A 19,949-nucleotide genomic window follows, 5' to 3' on the forward strand; every position below is an offset into this window, starting at 1 on the left:
TATAAAAGAAAAGAAGAAAAAAAAAAGAATGAAAATAGGTGTTTTATGTCTACAAACCACCTACTTTTGGTGCAACCTACTACTGATATTTGGAGCTAGTGAAAATACCTAAAATATAGTAAAATTTTGCTCCATTTAATGCCAGTGCCAATTTTTTGGTGCAACGTGGCTCGGGATTTTTAACAGTGTAATATTGGATTTGATGGATTTTTATTTTGCTTGTACAAACGGAACAAAATCAGCATGGTTATAAAGTATTTTTAGTGTATACCAACCAGAAAAAAAAAATAGCTAAGATTCCCATATATATTTTTACTTCTAATTAGAACGTCAGAAAATATATATATACATATAAAAATTGACACCGGTGTCTCATCTGCGTCAAAGGATCAACAGTCACGATTTTTATTTTCATGTCATGTAACAGAATTAAATTATGACAGAAAACACTAAATTGATTACATTTCATACCCCCCAATCTCCAATTAAAAATTACTTTTTACAATTAATTTCTGCCGAACTTTGGGTAAAAAAAAAATTTCTGTGAAAAATCTGTTTTTGTAACGTCAAAGAAGCGCGGTGGTTCCCAATTTTATTCTGTTATGGAACTCTTAATGATCTACTTGATGTCCGTGGAGCCCTTGAGACTTGATGAATAAATTTTATCAGCTAATGTAAACATATTAATCAATGAAGGATTATTAATTATTCTAAAAATATTTAGTTTCTGAAACATAAATTGAATATGAAGGACGAATTGTGGCTTTCGTTGAAGTAAAAAGGAGAAAAAAATAAGTTAAAATTGTTTATCAGAGAAACACGGTTCTTCATTGTTGAATTCAGTAATCTATATATATAAAAGTGAATGTGTGTCTGTCTGTCCTCTATAGACTCCTAAACCATCCGACAGAAAGCTATGAAACTTGGCATACAGATAGTTCAAAGCACGAGGAAGGTTTCTGTCGACATTAGAACATTCTGCGACAAACCGTTCCAGCGATATCAGCGAAAGTCGAAATGGAATTTTCTGATTGGTTAAAAGCTAGCCATTGTTTTAAATTTTGCTATAAACGATTCAATTTTCAAATATCTTGAAGATAACAACAGTGATATTTTCTATCTTATAACTCTATTCATTTAGAAAAGTAAATTGCATATACTTTAATTTTTAATTCGCGCGTTTCTTTATGTCAGGTGAGCACAAGCAAGTAAAATCAACGAGAATAGATTTCTTAATTGTTGGTCGTATCACGGATTCAGTACTGTGAAAACTGTTTAATAAATATAAAGACAAAAGCAAATGTCATTCAAATTGCACGTTTTCAGAAATATTTATATTTAGTACGTAATTTTAGGTTAGCACAATTAAATATAGTTTTCGAAGATTTCAGTGCTGTGACAGTTGTCATTTGAAAACTATTAGTTTGTTTGTTTATTTATGCAAAGTTTTCGAATTCATCCATTTTATTTCTTTCATTTATAAAATTGATTTTTGTTTTAAATCTTATAATTTTCATATTTCTTATTCATCTCATTTTTATTGCTCTTTTTATTATTTAAAATATGTATGTGATATTTCGATTTAGCAAATTTGCGACCACTGTCAACTTTTACATTTCTTTTTCTTTGTCAGAAAGAATATTTGCAAAAATATGCCGCCTAAGCAAATCGCTCTTAGTCGGTCGACATCTCAAGCGCGCAAAAAGAGAACTACCCGTGTTTCAGAAACATCGGAGCAACGGGAAAAAGACTTGAAACTAATCGAGAACAGAATGCTTTTGCCCGTTCCTTAGAAACGTCTGAGCAACAGGAAAGAAGACTGTCAACAAATCAACTACGAACTACACAAGCCCGTTCGTCGGAAACATCAGAGCAACGGGAAGCAAGAATGAAAACCGACCGAGAACGCATTTCGCTATTCAGACGCTGCCAATACTCTGATTTGAATTTCAGTGCATTTCACTATGATCCGACAACAAACTATAGTCTTCCCCCAAGTGTCATCATCGGAGAAATAGATCAATTATGTATGTTTTGTAATGCTCTCAAATTTAAAAATGAAACAGCTGAAATTTGCTGCTCTAGAGGCATACTGAAACTACAAGATTTTACGTCGCCTGCCGAGACATTATCAACCTTCGTATCAGGTCAAACAAACCAATCGAAACATTTTTTGGCGCATATACGCCGGTACAATTCGTGTTTCTAAATTACTTTATTCGGTGCTACACGTATCGTGAACGAGAATTACATCCCAACATTCAAAGTGCAAGGCCAAATTTATCATCGTGCAGGATCACTTCTTTCAATGCCTAACGCAGATCATAAATTTCTACAAATTTATTTCATGGATAACACAAATGATCAAGTCAATCAACGTTGTCAGGTAAACAATGGCATTAAACGAAAAATTGTTACCGTATTACAAAAATTTTTCGATCAACATAATCAGTTAATTAGGCTGTTCACAATTGCCCTTGACTAAATGTCATCCGATATTTACAAAGTTGTTATTAGAGCTGAAAAAACACCTGTAGGCCACCACAAAGAAAAATACAATGCGCCAACATTGGATGAAGTGGCTATTGTTATAGTTGGCGAAGAATTTACCTCCCGCGATACAGTTCTTCATCGCAGAAATCGTGACGTTCAAAGACTTCTCAGAAACGTATCGATCATATGATGTATTGCAATATACTATTTTATTTTGGTGAGGAGAGGAGGGATATTATTTTAACATAAAATTAAGAAGTCCGCAAACAGGCGAGAAAACCAATAAGAAAGCAAGTGCAATAAGTTTTTATGCATATAGATTAATGATTGCCAAAACGCTGATAATCATACTTTAAAATGTCGACAATTAGTTCATTAATACATTATCGATATGTATGCGAAAATTGAAACTGAACGCCTACTGTATATTAAATTAAATCAAACCAAATTACGTTCAGAAGAATGCATTCATTTACGGGATGCAATAATTAAGGATGGTAACGTTAATCCTAATGATGTGGGGAAAATGATTATATTGCCGACTACATTTGCAGGGAGAAAAACTTGGACTCCCTGCAAATGTAGTATTCATATATGTCTGAGTATTCATACATGTGCCTTGGACTCCAAGGCACATGTATGAATACTCACAGTATGCAATGACATATGTTCTCGCATATGGGCTCCTAGATTTATTTATTACATTTACGTGCAATTCTGCTTGGGTTGAAATTAGAGATATTTTGTTATCAGGACAATCATCATCGGATCGTCATGATATTACAGCACGTGTGTTCAAACAAAAATGATAATCTTTACTTGATTTCATTGTGAAGCGTCATGTTTTTAGAGAGACACGGTGTTGGGTGTACTCTATTGAATGGCAAAAACGAGGATTGCCTCAGGCACACATTCTAATTTGGCTTATTGAAAAAAAAACACCTTGCCAAACTGATCAGATATCAGCAGAAATTCTTGATGTCACCATAGATCCAGTCTTATTTCAGATCATTGTCCAAAATATGTTTCATGCTCCGTGTGCATCACCATACATGTCTGTTTGAAAATGCACTAATGATATCCTAGAGAATTAACTGCTGAGACTATCACTGGTTTTTTTCACCATTAAATAAAATTTGCATTTCAAATCATAATCGCAAATGTCATTTACACACTTAAATACAAAATTCAAATTCAAATTGAAAGCGTTGCAACGCACGCAGGGTACAGCTAGTTTTTAATAAAAGCAAAATATCAATGAAATTTTTTGGCTGCCAGCTGGAGTGACTTGGAGCCTAGTTCGAAAGGCCTCTGTCTACCCTTTGGGTTGCAGTGCCAGGATTAATGATGTGATACCCTTTTCATCATTCAGTAAATAATTTGTAATGAGGGTTTGTTATTTTTTCTTCACGTGCACTTTAATAAAGTAATTTTATACAAATAATGGAAATAATAAACAAATAATGGATAATTATTCGATAAAAATTTAATTACAAGTTTCGAAAATCATAACTAGTAAAAAAAGTCTTGATTCTCTGAACCCCCAGGGAACCCGAAAGTTCCGCAAAATACCTTTTGGGAACATCTGCACTAGAGCATTACTTAATAATGTCGCATTAAATCTATCTTATTATATAAAACGCTAATACGTACGTATGTATGTATGTATCAATAAAACCGATGATATTTCTTTTCTCGCGCTGGCAACAGTTTTCATTTTTAATTGATTGGATTCGGCGCGCAAGAGCACGTAGTGAGCAACCAGATAACAATAACCAGAGTGAGCATTATCAGGTTGTTCAATTCAGATTCATGCACTAAAAACATGACAATATTTAATTTAAACTCAGTTAGGAATTAATTAATTAATTGAAGTGAGAATGCTTTAAAAGGCCGCTGTTGAATTGATATTTTTCTACTGGGAGCTACCTAAACGTCTAAAAAACGTTTAAGTGTTTGTATTGAATGCATTGAATTTTTTATATTTCGCGTTTATTTATGCATTGAATTTTCACGCTTTAAAATGAAGAATATTAGTGAAGCAATATTTGATAATTTATTTTGCTAATATGTTTCTTATTTAGCTAATGTTTTGATTTTTTCACCATGTACAATCTAAATAGCTAATATACTTTTTTAAAAGCCAATAAGAACATTGGTAGAATTCTACTACATAAGTACAATACTATGTCTTTGATGATAATATATTATGTCTTTGTGCTAGAACATTGTGTTCATTGGCGAGTGAGCGCAGCGAGCTATGGTTCACGGCGTGAACCACATAGGATTGCGTAGCAATTCTCGGGGGTTGGCGAGCGTTAGCGAACAGGGGGCGGAGCCTCATAGTTTTTATAGTATGATTAAACTACGCCCATTTTTACGTATTGTACTGATCGCCGTTATTATACCTTATTTGTTATTTCTTATGTAATCCACTACTTAAATAATATTACAGCTAATAAAGATATTTTATTTTATAACCGTCATTGAACAGCCGACCCAATTTTTGGACTTAAGACTACTAATGTTCAACTCCGTAGCCTTGTAATTTTGAACCCAATTCAGACAACTCCTGGATCAAGCATTGGGAGAAATTTGCTTTCGTGGAGGACTGATGGAGCTAACCCGCATTTGCATTACATATGGACAGGAAGACCACGAGAAACCCCCACGTTTAGCCTGACGGCAATCTTGACTCTAACCTATTATCCGTCTACCGTTGAGGATATTTCACTTCAGCACTGTAGCCGGTGCAAGCCGTATGCTGAATTCGTATCGACTGGGATTCGAACTCGGTTCGTCTCATTGGAAGGCGAACGCTCTATCCTCTGAGCCTTTGCTACTCAAATTTTGAGCTTTGGCGAAAATGGGTGTTGTGGTGAATTTGTTATTTGTTTCAGTACAAAATGTGCTAACATTTTAAAGCAAATATGCTAATTAGCTAACAGGCGCTTTTAATGGTTAATAAAACAAATTACTAGCTTTATTATCGCTGTGCTCGCAAATAAAACAATCTATTGAAAACCAATGAATTTTATTTGTAAGGAATTGTTTTCGTCCGAATTAAATAAACTTTTCCATAATTTTCATTAAGTTAAAAAAAATACACAGATCTAAAGCAGTAAATAATATATTTAAAGGCAAAAAACAAACTTTAAAACAATTTAGCTTAATGATGGAGTTAAGACACAGCATAACCAAGTAAATGCGTTTAAAAAAAATTAAAATCAGTCTTTACATTCTTATGACACGCTTAATTAGTAAGCCTAAATGAGTTTTTTTTTCTGTTAAAAATTTCTTTTTCTAAATATTTAAATCCAGGATTTAAGACTAAAGAAATCTAGGCCTTATGTAAGTACACAAACATGTAATTCTACGTTTAATGCATCTGACTACTCTTGACATTAAAAATCTGGATTATTTTATAAATTGTATGATATTTCTATTTAAAGCATAATAATATATAATTAGAGAATTAAAAATGTGTGTTTAAAACATTATTTTATTAATATTTGGCAAAGCATCTTTACTGAAATGCTGTTTGGACGAAAAAGAATAAGTATATTTATGTTTAATATTGCTTGTCACGGTTAAACACAGCATTTCTTTGTTTTTTAATTTATGTTAACTTACGTATAAATCTCTAGCATTTTAATTAGGTTCACAGAATTTCGTCTACTTTTTTTTTAACGTTCAGTAACAGCGCTGTTTCCATGACAGCGCAACAATAAAACAATGAAAAAACACGTTTTTTTGTTATTGTTTGTCTCATCGTAGAGAGCTAAAAAATATCACAAAGCGATTTTAAAAAGATATTAGCATCTGTAACAAAAATCGCCATGCTTATCGGGGAGGCCATTCTAAAGAAATAGGAAGGAAAAAAAATGGGTTTTAACGATTGAATTTCATATTTAGATATTGGGCCCGAACGCATTCCCGGAAAAACTCACGATTTAATCTTTTCTTAAAGGTTCACAAAATTTCGTCCACTTTTTTTTCTTTTGAAACATTTTGTAACAATGCAGTTTCCGTGACAGTGCAACATTAGAACAATGAAAAAACAAGTTTTTTTCCCAATATAATATGCAAACAACTCATCGGCTGAAAAATATCACAATATGAAACAAACAAAAAAGCACCTTGCCAATCAGTCCAATTTCACGTTTTCGTTATTGCGCCCGAACTACATGACACCGAAAGCGGTGCAAACCGACCTTGAAAAATCGCAAATTTCAGGAAAAAAGCGCGATCCAAATCGGTTCTCCCGTTGTTGAGTTACTACAGACAGATTTTCGCTTTTGCATATAAAGATGTTATGATATTTAGTTAAAATCTTTAAATGAAGTTTGCGTTTTTGTGATGATGAGAAGTTTCTGAAATAAAATGGACAATTCAGATTATAATAACAACACCTTTATTTTACATATTTATTGCATCTAGAATAAAATAGTATGATGTATTAGAATTTTTACGTAATACATTCAAATAATTTTTCGAAATAAATATATTCATAAAATTTATAAACATAAAAGATCTAACAAATAAACAAATTCTTTCTAAACATAATTAAGAAAAAATAATGAATAACTATTTACTTTATTTACAAATTGTTAAAAAATATTTTAATCAGTGCAATTCCCTATTTTATTATGTTATAACATAAATCAATTGTGGTTCATAACGTAAATAATATAAATTATAAATAATATAAAAAATTATAAATAATAAAAAATTGTAAATAATAAAAAATTGTAAATAATATAAATTATAAATAAAGTTAATTATCTAAATAATATAAATTATAAATAATATAAACTTGTTTTCAAATTTTGAGTTATATTGTTGGAAAAAAGCACTGTTTTGATAAAACTATATTTCAAACTTGTAATAGTTTCTTACCGTAAACTAGATGCTGATCAGAATTATTCATTTAAACTGAAGAAAGAAGAAAACTTAATCCTAGGTGTAGGCTTCAAGCTCACCCAACTTCAGATTGCAACTTCAGTCTGGAAAGTAAAAGTGGATAATGCGCAATTAAACCACATTACCACCCTCATGTAGTTAGCCTCAAAATTAACGGAGACTTAACCTCCATGACCCTTGGCCTACAACGGGGATGTTGTGTAAATGATTTCTTTTTTATTTATTATTCATTTAAACTATAAACTATACTGAGCAATGTGTATAGTCGCAACTTTTGATTTTGTGTCATAATTATTTATTTGTTTAATTTTGTCTTATTTTGTAATTATTTTCATGTAACATATTTATCATTTGATTTTGTTCTAATAAGTCAAAAAATCCCAAAGTCTTTGTCGTTTAGATTTAGTTGATTTTTGTCTTTTAATTATTTAATTTAAAATATCTGTTTTTAAGGAAAATTTTGAAAAATTAAATACAAACTACTGAATAATAGGCCTTAAGTAAGTGAATTACATGAGATAAAGCAGCAAACCTCTTTCCCTGTTTGACTGAAGTTTAACATTTTATTTTTGCAAAAGAAAAAAAAATTCAATATAAAATAAGAAATATTAAGAGAAGTAACATAAAATTTAAATTCATAAAATATCTAAATTTCTACTCTAACATATAAAGCATTTTCTTAAAAGTAACATAATTATAATCTGCTAACATAATCATGCTGAACTCTTCATAATCTGTGCCAAGTCGTACTAAAACATTTACATTTTTTAAATTATCGACAACTATACTTTAAATCCAGAATCACTGAGAAAATATTTTCATTTATCTGTCCAGGAACCAAATAAGCATAAGAGCAAGTATTTTCATCAAATCTAAGAACAGCAATTTTCCTGTTAGCCTTGCTATCAGTCACATATTGCTTTGTCACAAACACACAAGTCTTTCAGAACATCGTTTCAGCACTTTTGTTCGAAACATCCCGTTTGTGCATTTTGATTAAGTTCATGTGTTCATCATTGAACTACATCATTGATATCTCCAACATCCCTTTTAACGAAATTGTTTGATTTTTCGCCCCATTAAAAATTCCAGGTAGCATTAAAGTCCCAGTGCTGCTGCATGCTTTTGTGCTTTCAGTCTCAAATCAGCAATGCTTGAATTTTTATTATTAAGTCTTTCAGCGGCCATCAATGCAGATAAACTGAACGGATGAGTAGGGGTTGGGTAGAATAAGAAACTATGGTGAGGCGGTGGTGCAGTTGGTGCAGCTCCACCCGTGGTAGCCCCACTCGTGGTAGTGTTTGCAACTGCAGCGGCTGCCGCTGCTGCTGCGTAATGCTGGGCTGCTGCAATGAAAGCAGGGTCTGCGTAGGGTAGATAGTGGGCACCTGGCACCAAATAACGTTCTTGCGGCAATCGTGCCATCGCACTGGAGACGTTTATGTAGGGGGCTATTCTAGAAGACTCTATAGGAGTACTCGTTGCCATCATCAAGTCAGAGGATAGAGAATTTGGTCCAACTGTAAAGAACAAGAAAATAATTAGCATTCTCGTCTTTCAAATGAATAAAAAAAATGAAATTTCACAAACTATCATGCCATCTTCCAAATAAAATATCATACCACATTCCAGAATTCGATATAGGGGAAGCCTGGGCAAGATGGACTGCTTAAGAAAACTTGGTTTAAAAAATAGTAAACTAGAGCAATTTTATATCTTTTACATTGTAAACATATAGTGGGAACATTGCTCTTACATATCTCATACAGAAAATAAATAAATAATAAAGTTCAATAATAATAACTTAACATAAACAAAAATAGAACATTGTCCCATCTCTCCCGGGCAAGATGGGACACATAATTATATTTCAAAAATCACAGAAATTAATGTCAGAATAAAAGAATAATCGACAAAAAAACGTTCCTAAACATCACAATTACTGCATAAGAAGCGGCCAAAACCGGAATAAGCACTGCACGCTTCATAATCCCATTCTAAGCAAATCTGAACATTGTATCCAGTCTTCAGTAACAGTAAGTTATATTTGCTAGTTTATATATATTTTTTGTTAATGTTACCTTATTTTTTATGTTTTTTGCCAAATCTGGAGAGTTTCCCGGGCTTCCCCTAGGTCACAATTCAGTAATAACTTACAGTTTGGCACGATTCACAATTATTCAATAGCCCTTAATTAAGACTTAATAAAGACTAAGATAAAAAATTATGGTAAAAATGAAATCTTTTAACTACAGTGGATGCGCTAAAATTAATTATGTGATTTTCGCAAACTGTCATGCCATCTTCCGTATAAAATTTCATATCACACTCCAGAATTCGATAGAAGTCACAATTCAGTGGTAACCTACAATTTTAGCACGAATCACAATTATTCAATAACCCTTAATTAAGACTTAGACTAATATGTTTTATGCCATAAGTACAGAGATATATAAATAAATTTCTAAAAAAATTAACCTGTGAGAAGTTTTGACTACGAATATTTCGCCTTTTTTTAGAAACTCAAGTCGTGAAATGTTGCGTAATTAAAAAAAACGTTACGAATAAAAAGCTTTATTTTGCATTTGATAAAAATGTCCAATAAGAAATGAAATCTCTTAACTACAGTGGATGCACTAAAAATAATTATGTGATTTGCGCATCTTCCAAATAAAATAGTTTGTATAAATATTGCGCAGAATAACTCTCTGTACACATTTAATAATTAATTAATTTTTATAGATTTTAAAATAGCATATTATAAATATAAGGGTAGCAAGTATTTTATTTATTAAATTATTAGTATATTATAGTATTAATAGTAGTATAATTAAGTTATAGTATTAGAAAAAGGTAATTTATAAAGTCAACTTTCAAGGCATACCGGGGAGTTAAAGGGTAATTTTAATTGGTTATTCATCTGTTCAGAAAGATTTTCATTATAATTCCTCTCTGTTGCTAAGCAGAAGCAGAGTTTGATAAAATTCTTTGATTTTTTTCCCGTTGATACCTGATTTTTACCTTATCAACAAGCTTATATGATCTTGTTTATTTCTGAGTAAATTGATAGAATTGCTATGACCTTGTTGTATATTTGACATCAACAGAGAGAAAAGTTTGAGATTTATGATACCTTAAAAATTCAAAACCTGGTGAATGCAAAATTAATGTAATTATTTTGTTGCAGATTCAAAATATTTATTAAATATGATAGCTTCGCATACATATCTGCAAAAATGCCAGTAAGCAAAATGATGAACATTGTAAAATATTTATCATTATATCTTATTTACAACATGACAACATGCTGAATGTCAACATTTTTCATTACAAGTGCAAATCAATATTTTACAAATGTTACAGATACTTAGGACTTTCACCGAAGCAACTATGTGAATTTAGGCTTTCACCAGATTTCAGACCTTCGTGGGCAACATCTGTTAAAAAATGGTAACGTGAGTTTACAAAATATGAAAAATGTTAAAGTGACTGATTTTAGCATGACGCTGCTTCTCGTATTATTCGTATATTTGTTTTAACTTATATGATTCTTAAAACAGTTTATATTGCCTATTTTATCCTTAAAAAAATTGGTTCATCTGCCGGACCCGTACTCGTTAAATAAGCCACAGAAAAGCCAGAAACGTTTTCTCTTTAAAGGGAAGAGTAGAAAAATATCTTCTGTCTCTTGACCATGCACATTCAGAACATTTAGAATGACGCTAATCTTGATGGATGGCAAGTGAATCATGGGAACGAGCAAAAGAATCCAGCAGCTCCCTTTATCCTTGATGGCCTGTCCGTCTGTCCAGTTCACAAATCGAAGCTGGCTAAAGGAACAGAATCTTCTCTCCCTTGGACAATCTAATTTAGCCATCCAGGATTGGGACACTACTCTGCAAAATTCCTTAGTTAAATGGGACACTGACAGAAATGCCTATGTAACTAGCATTGGCAGCAGTATCCCTTGGTCCTTCTGCAAGTTAAGATAAATTGGTGAAGCCCTTCCCTCCCTCTTTTTTGCAGTCCCTTTTTGGACGCAGCTCTGATTGGAGACAGTCGAAATTCGTTTTTATCTTCCTCCTTTTTGCTTGGCTCTGTCGTTTACATTCTAATAGTGCCAAGTGTCGATGTGCTAGACTTTCCTATGTATGTAATTGTTGGAATAGTATACGAGAGCTTTCAATCTTTTTCCGGGTGCTGAAAGGGGTTATTCACAAATTTAGTGGACGTATTTTGATGATCTGTTTGATCGTGGTGTAGACAGCGGGGAGCAAAAGGGGGTATAGGTACCCGAACGCAGCCTTAGAGGGGCGCCAAATTCATAAAAAATAACTAAAAAGGAATTTCAAAGTAAAATGTGTCTCTTTTAAATACCCCGCTCCTGTCTCATTTTCTTATTACGGATTCAATTTATTCATATATCTTTCCAATTAACATAAAAACTGAATAGGATGACTATTATTGCTGTAATTTGAATTGCACATAAAGTTAAATTTGTTTTAAATTAATTTGATAAATTGGTGACACATTGTATGAAAAAATATCTTTAAAATAAAAGTTTATCATTCAATCAAAAATAATAAAACATCTAAGTGTAATGGAAACTACATTAGTAGCAATTTTAAACCGAATCATATGAACGTTTTAATGTTCTCTAGTTACAATGATATAAAAAACTTCATTTAAAGTTGTAAAACCTTATTCAAAGTAAAATTTAATGTATGAACTTAGTTTTACAGAATCTAAAGCTTAAAATCATCTCGAAAAGTCCCTCCAAGAATGATATTATATCATCGATATAAATATGTATAAAATGTAGTACGTCAGGGGGAGCAAAAACTCCGGTCTCTGGGGGCTGTAAGGGGGGATAGAGAGGTTATAATACAGCCTTATATAAGTACATAAGTATTTATAGTAAAGGAATTCATTTTTTATCTTGAATATTTGTTTTCAAATACAGACTTAAACCCAACCGGAATTTTTAGAAGTTTAACTGATGTCACTCAAATATTTATGTTCAAAACTGAGCAAACTTTCACCATCAAATGAAGTAATTAAAAAAAATCAACCAATTATACTCAGATTCAAATAACTCATATCCAATCAGAAAAATTTAATCAGTTAATTTACAATTCATCACTGAGATTTCTTTGCTATTCTTATAATTTAATTATCTTTATTATCATTTAATTTTACTACTGAGATCATTTACAGCCTAACTCTTATTTTAGTTCTTCATTGAATGTATCATTTTTGGATAAACACTGGCCCAACGAACAGAAAGTGCATAACATTTCTTTAAACAGTTATAGCTGACTACGGCATTTGCTTTCGTTAACTTGAGTGCATAATATCAGTTAAGTTTGCCGCTGTAAATAGCCTATTTCGACTCTTGCACCATTTAACCTTACATTCAATCTAGTACTTTTGCATGTAATTGAAAAGAAAAGTGTTTCCTTTTTTAAAGAATCATGTTTCGACGCCTGAGTTCATTTTTGAAATCAAGGATTGTCTAGATTAAAGAATAAGATTTCTTTATTTGAATGAATTTGAATACTCAGAGACTTATTATAATTACTCTATTTTAGTACGAATTAAATCCCAAATCTGAAAATTTGACATATATTTTAATTCTAAAATTTTATTAAAATTTGTTTCAATTTAAAAGATGAGATTTCTTTGTCTTGTATTTCTATAATAATTTTTACATTTGCTGCTAATTAATGCCTGTATATAATTCATAAACGCTTAAAACAAAGAATATTTTAAAAAGCTTATACGACTCATCAAATTTGAAACTCAATAAATCGAATTTTTTCATGCCAACACATTTAAATGCTTTAATTTAAAAGCACATTAAATGATACTGGTAATATTATGTTCCAAATTTGCATACTTAATCGTTATGTTGCACATGTTTCAATATTTTATATAGCTTCACTGATTCGTACGTAATTTTTAGTAGATTCGATTTAATATAAATACCCCCCCCCCAGACTTCCAGCAGATTTAGATAATCTTATAAGAAATCGATTGTGAAATCTTGATTCATCATAAATTTTGTTAATACAAATAATCTCCAAGTTACCTTAAAGATTTAGATAATCCTATAGGGAATCTATTGGCACGTAGATTTACTTTAGGTTTTGTTTTAAATAGTTTGATGTCCTATAAGTTTCGATAAGTGTAAAAGGGATATAACGTTATATCTAGATTTTTTTCTTGATATAGTTAAATAAAACAATCTCACTGATTTACCATATAATTAGATAATATCATGGATAATCCAACGTGAAATCTAGATTTTCCTTAGATTTGATTTAATATAAAATGCTCCCATGATTCCGTATTAATTTAAATGGAGAATCTAATTCCACCTAGATTCTCTTTATTTTTTGTTTCACACAAATTATCTCAATCATTTCCCATACCTTCCGACAATTTTATAAATGTTATATCTAGCTATTTTTTATAGATATTGTTAGATAAAAACAGTTCCAATGATTTCCGATACAATTAGATAAACATCGAAAATCCAATGTGATATCTTGATTTCTATTACATCTAGTTTATTATAAATAGTCCCTATGAATTCTTTAGATTTAGATAATCTTATAGGGTTAAATGTGGACTCCCTATACATTTCCTATCATTAAACAAATAATATAACTAGATCGGTACCCATTTATGGATTCCATATATAGATAGTACCCATTCCAAAGAGGAAATACCAGAAGCATCTGCTTAACTGGGTTTTGATTTAAATGGCGATTTAAACTAAGCAAGCGAGATTATATTTCACGGATAATCATACTGTCGTTTAAAGTATTATAACTTAGTTGAAAACAAAAGCATAAAATACTCTTAAGCATGTCAAGTATTTTATTTATTTTTGTGCTTTTACTCAAATATAAATCTCATTGGGGAAGAAAAATTTATAAAATATCTCATTCTCACTACAGCGACAAAGGATAGACGATTTCCTAGAAATTTGATTCTCAAATAAATCCATCTAAGTCTACGAAATTCAGAGGCAGGACCAATAAGAAGATGGGTATAGACGCTAGAATCTTTATTTCATTACAGTTCCGATTTGTTTCGACTGAGGGGTGGTCTTTGGAAGAAGGAAAAAAAAAAGACATAACACAGAATAAAAACGAAGAATAAAAAATAGGCCTAAATCAGAATATGAGATGACATGTAAGAACTGGAATGAAATACAGCTTCTTTTTTCTTGGGGAAATTCTGACGACAAAAGCAGAGTCATTCGGCTTTTTCAATTTGATATTGTCGCAAGCAGTTGAAGGATGGTAAGGCTAAAGCGGAGATTTCATGACCTACTGCTGAGAATTTTTCATTCATTTTTTCTTATTCTTTTTTTGGAATGTGTTAAGTTTTAAGGAGTAACGAAAATAAGAATTGAAAGGTTTTACCTCTTTTTGAAACTTTGAAGTTATCAACTAAATTTTTGAAAGGATATTTTAGAGCAAAGGTCTCGGTTGTTTTAGGAAAATGTAACTTTTAGGGAAGAGCGCTTTTTTGGAAATAAACGTTGTCTGACAAAGTTCGGAAGATGTATCTATTGCAGCGGTGCATACACTAAATTCTTATTTTTAGATTTTGTTTTCTTAACATATCAAACTGCTTTTTTTTTCGGAAGAAAATGTGGCAACATTTTGGAGATGCATCTTTTCCATATCGATACAAGATGTTTGTTTTTAAATTATCTTGATGCTATAAAATTTGTAGTTTGCTTTAAAAAAAAAAAAAAAAAAAAAAAAACCAAATTTCTTATTGAAAAAAAATTTTCGAATTAGAAAGATGTCTTGTTGTATTACTTTACTTTTTTCCAAACATTATTTCGGTATTTGCAGTGCTTAACAATTGTAAATTTGGAAGGTATAACTATTTAATATCGATACTAGATGCTTGACCCTAAGTTGCTCTGAAATCTGTAGCTTGTCCTAAAAAGCAAATTTCTCACTGGAAAAAAAATATTACGGAATTAAAAAGATTTATTGTTTGTACTTTTCCAAACATTATTTCGGTATTTGAAGGGTTTTGCAATTATAAAACCTCGCAAACACCAAGTTAAACTTAAAATTAACTGATTGAGAAGTAATGAAAAGTTTCAGGAAAAAGTTGTGAAATTGTGTTTGAAGATCATGAAAAAAATATACAGGCTGCACTCTCAAGAAAATTTTTCAAACAAAACAAACAAAATACTAAATCTATAAACACGAATAATAAAAACATATATTGCATTTACTCTTTTGCTGAAAACAAATTTATTATGAGAGTAATCGCACATATATAGCATTTCTTAATTATCTTTGAATTTATCAACTTAATTATTATGATTTTATCAACTTAAAATGAATGTCAACGCAATTTATTATTTCTAATTTTGTTATTTATTTAATTATCATATTAATTTAGTTAAAAGATTTATCAGAATTAGTTTTTTGAATTTGCATTAAAGCGGATACCTCTCTTTGGCGAATATATTTCACTTTTACCAAGGTTTCCCCAAACAGAAATCCACACTTCAGCAAAATAAGTCGTACCTCAACCAGTTATTTCAATTTATTTATAATAGGGAGATTTCACAAATTTATATTAGTTTCCGAACGCTCCCCTACGTAAGATTTCAAGTAATTGTGCATGCTCACGTTTGGTGTGCATGCATCAGTTCTGGGAAATGCGCTTGCGCGCATGAAAAAATATCTTTAAGGGAAAATAAGAGATTTTTCAAATATCCGAAAGTTTGAAGTGACGTGAAGTCAAACGCATATTCTGCATTTTTAAATTCTTTTGATTATTATCATTTATGAACTCTAAGTTTGTTTCTACTTCAACTTTAATTCTTAAATTTTTGAATTGCCTTTCTTATTGTTCTTCTATTTTATTTTTGCATGAATCATTCGCGACCTAAACGAATCATGTGAGGGGATTCATTTATCGGCTATGTCAACCTTCATTTATCAAAATGTACCTCATGATTGAATCAAGTTAACACGTCCTATATACTAGTGAATTGGTGTTTAATATTTGTAGTGGTAGTTGCGCCAAATTACTCCCCTTCCAGAATTTTATCTGAGGTAGGATTCGATGAACAGATACCACTAGTTAATTCATGCTGTTTATTTATTTATATTAATTTTTTGCTCATTATATTTTCTTCATTTTTTTGGGTATAGTATTTCGCTCATAATTTTTTTTCTCCCATTTTTTTTAAATAGGATTTCGTTTTTTTCTTCCTTTCTTCTCAATATTGTTTATTAACTGAGAGACTTTATTTTACTTCACAGGATTTTTTTTCCCTTTGAGCAGTACATTTTTTTCAAGCAAATCAGCTGTTTAATGTGAACCATCCATTTTTGTTGGCAAGCTCATGTCACCTCCACAGGTCACCAATGAGGGGAGTTAATTATTTGACTATGTCAACCTTCATCTATCAAAACGTATTTCATGATACAATCAAGTTAACATGTCTTATATACTGGTGAATTGATACTTATTATTTATAGTGGTAGTTACGCCACACATGTATAAATTTTAAATAAATGTCAAAGTAGTAGTAATTATTTAATATTTTTAGTCTTCGTCATTTTTTTCGCTGAGTTAAAAACGTTAACGTAGTGGAATATCATTTTAACTTTGACCACAAAATCAAAACAAACATTTACAATGGATGTAGACTATTTGAATAAAGAAGTGGCAAGCGATTCAAGATGCTTTGTTCTACGTAAAACTGCGGATCTGTGAGCAGAAAAGTTTGGTAGATTATAGAATTGGATAAATTCAGCGATAAACAATGCATGCTATTATTATTATTAATATCTAAAAAAATATTTCTGAACTTCTATTGATTATTTAACTTTTTTAACCAAATTTTATAGTTAAAATAAATATAATTTATAATTTTGAAATAGTAAAAATTTATCTAGTTTCTTATGAAACTAGTGTACTTAGACAACCATAATGTTAAACAAAAACCAATAAAATAATTTTTTAATTGAATGAACCAATGGTTGTAAGATCACATGATTCGTTTTTAAATTTAATCAACACATTTCTTCAAATTCGCATCGCATGTCCATGTTTTTAGTTCAAAGGTGGTCTTAAACAGAAAACAACATTTAACGGCTATAAACAGTGTGCTAGTTGTTGAAAGCGATGAACTAGATCATTTGTTTTTCCGGAATTTGACAACGATAATAAATCATAAAACGATGCGTGATCTAGTTGCGCCTTCGTTATTGTTGTATTTTTTAAGTGATCTAGTTACGCCACCGATGTTTTTTCAGTTTTGATTTGTTCTTGAGTATGATGTTTATTATTTGGTAGAACTGTTTATTTGGTAGTATGTTTAAGATTATTAAAAAGTTGTTAAGTTTTTAACGTTAGTGGAACGTAGATAACGTAGTAGTTAACGCAGTTTTTCAAAGCAGAGTTGTGTTTTAATTACGTTCTAGTTCGTGTTTTAAAACATGTAGTTTTGTCTTTGTAGTGTAAATCATGCCAATATAACGTAAATATACGTAGCATCTAAAATAAACGATAGCATGCGCAGTTACTTCAATCTTATGTACGGGAACATACGACACCTAACGTAAAAGTGCGAAACTAATGGATTTCCGAAACTGCAACTAGTATTTATAAATAGTTTTAAAACAACTGTAAATCTGAGTATGACAGCGTCGAGCATAAATGGGTGTTACCAGGCACTGGATACCCAGTAAAAATGGCCTGATCTTGGAACTCAGTAGCGAGTTTTTGAAACGAAACAACCACATCATAGTATCCGGTACCTAAAATTCTTTTACCGGATCCAAGTAATAGCCGGGTAATGTCAATCTGGTCGGGTATTTAGTACATCCCTAGATTTAAACACTCCCCTCACTGAAAACCTTGTTGTAAATCTCTCCGAGTATCATGTTGAGCAATCGAAATAATTGTGTGAAAGAAACCCTTTATTTCATGTTAACAACAAATCGAGTTTTCATATACAGTTTAAAAGATGAATTTTAAATCTAAACACTTATAATGGAATATGCTTACACCCTATGCTTACTCATTCACACCAAATGAGAATTATTTTCACTTCTAAAAACATCGATGTTGGCGAGCTTTGAATATCGTCCTTAAATTGTCTACATTTAAATACAAGTTGGCACGAGTTAGAAGACGCATAATACGCTGCTACGCATCAACCAAAACAAATGGCTAACGTAAAAGTACCCATGTTTATTTTTAGTTGCTTAATAAAGATAATTATATTTTAATTAAATCTTTGAAACGTACTGAGTGTTTTTAACATGTATAATATTTAATCACTTCCTCTCTGTTAAGCCAATTTTCATATTCGTCTTTATATTTTCTCAACGCTACGCATATGTTTGATTTCCAGACTAATAATTTTTTTAGAATTTGTGCACATATACATTCTAAATTAATGATTAATATTTTTTATTGTATCGTAAAAATAACCTTACTGACTCTAATGAGTTTCTTATCTTGTAACAATTATCTTCTTCTTATCATTACAAATTTTAGCACTGAGTAGAAAAAAAATAATGGCGGATACTTTATGCAAAATTGTGTAAAAGAACATTCTTTGTATAGTGGAACACTTAATGGAGCCCCACTTATGTGTAAAATAGCAGCCACTATTTTTAGTATTAAGATACACGGCAATTTTTTACTACATAAGTAATTTAAAACCTTTTCCACTGCTTCTACACAAACCCATGTATGATTGTCTCGTTTATTTGAGAACAAAATAAAATATAATATAGATTTAATGTATGTTTTTATTCCTAAAATTAACTATTATAAAGTGAGAAATTCTTACAACATTTATCTTCTTCCTTATCCAAACTTTTAATAGATTCGTATATTTGTACTGCTGAGTATTCACAATTCAAATTTGAAATTATTTGAATATTTCACAATGATTACAGAATAAATGTATTTTGAAATATTTATTGACTTATCTGAAAAAGGTAATTTTGGCATCCATGTCTGCAAAGCAATGCAGACGATTTCAAAAATTCTTCTAGACAACCAAAGCAAAAAATAGAACAGACGCCATTTTGCAAATCCAAACGAGGAAGCAAAATGGAACATGAAAATAACGTATGCTTTCTCTAATACCTTTTAAAGCACACGCTATGTTGAGTGCTTATGGATGGTTCTTTATATTTTTCCACCATCTTCGCTTTCTGTCACTTCTTTGCCCTATGATTCATTCTTCCATATATGTAACTGCCGAGAATATTTTACATTAAATGCTTTTCTTCTAGAGAAAAAGAATAGAACTAATGCAACCTCTTTACAGTGTATAGGCTTATATTTTTAGCTAAAGTGAGATAAGTTAAGGTTATTTTTCGAAGGCTTTATCATCATATGAAATTATGCTTTTTTGAAAATAATATGCCATTTTCATAACTACTGCGAGTTTGCAAATGCTAGAATAAGTTTAAAGCTGGCCCTAACTATGATTATTTCGGAAATTATTCGAAAAA

The 19,949-nt window shown here is 30.9% G+C and overlaps 1 protein-coding gene across 1 annotated transcript in view; it reads right to left on the minus strand.

Annotated features, from left to right (window-relative positions):
- Positions 1-7,122: 7,122 nt before the first annotated feature.
- Positions 7,123-19,949, minus strand: part of LOC107457353 (uncharacterized) — an 80,719-nt gene continuing 67,892 nt past the window's right edge. The window contains exon 4 of the mRNA XM_021148380.4: positions 7,123-8,936. Coding sequence (XP_021004039.1) covers positions 8,515-8,936 — 422 coding nt within the window. The 3' untranslated portion in view covers positions 7,123-8,514. The remainder of the gene's footprint in view (positions 8,937-19,949) is intronic.

The sequence above is a fragment of the Parasteatoda tepidariorum genome, chromosome 6 (assembly GCF_982258835.1).
Source record: "Parasteatoda tepidariorum strain Cologne lab strain chromosome 6, Ptep-v5.0, whole genome shotgun sequence".
NCBI lineage: Eukaryota > Metazoa > Arthropoda > Arachnida > Araneae > Theridiidae > Parasteatoda > Parasteatoda tepidariorum.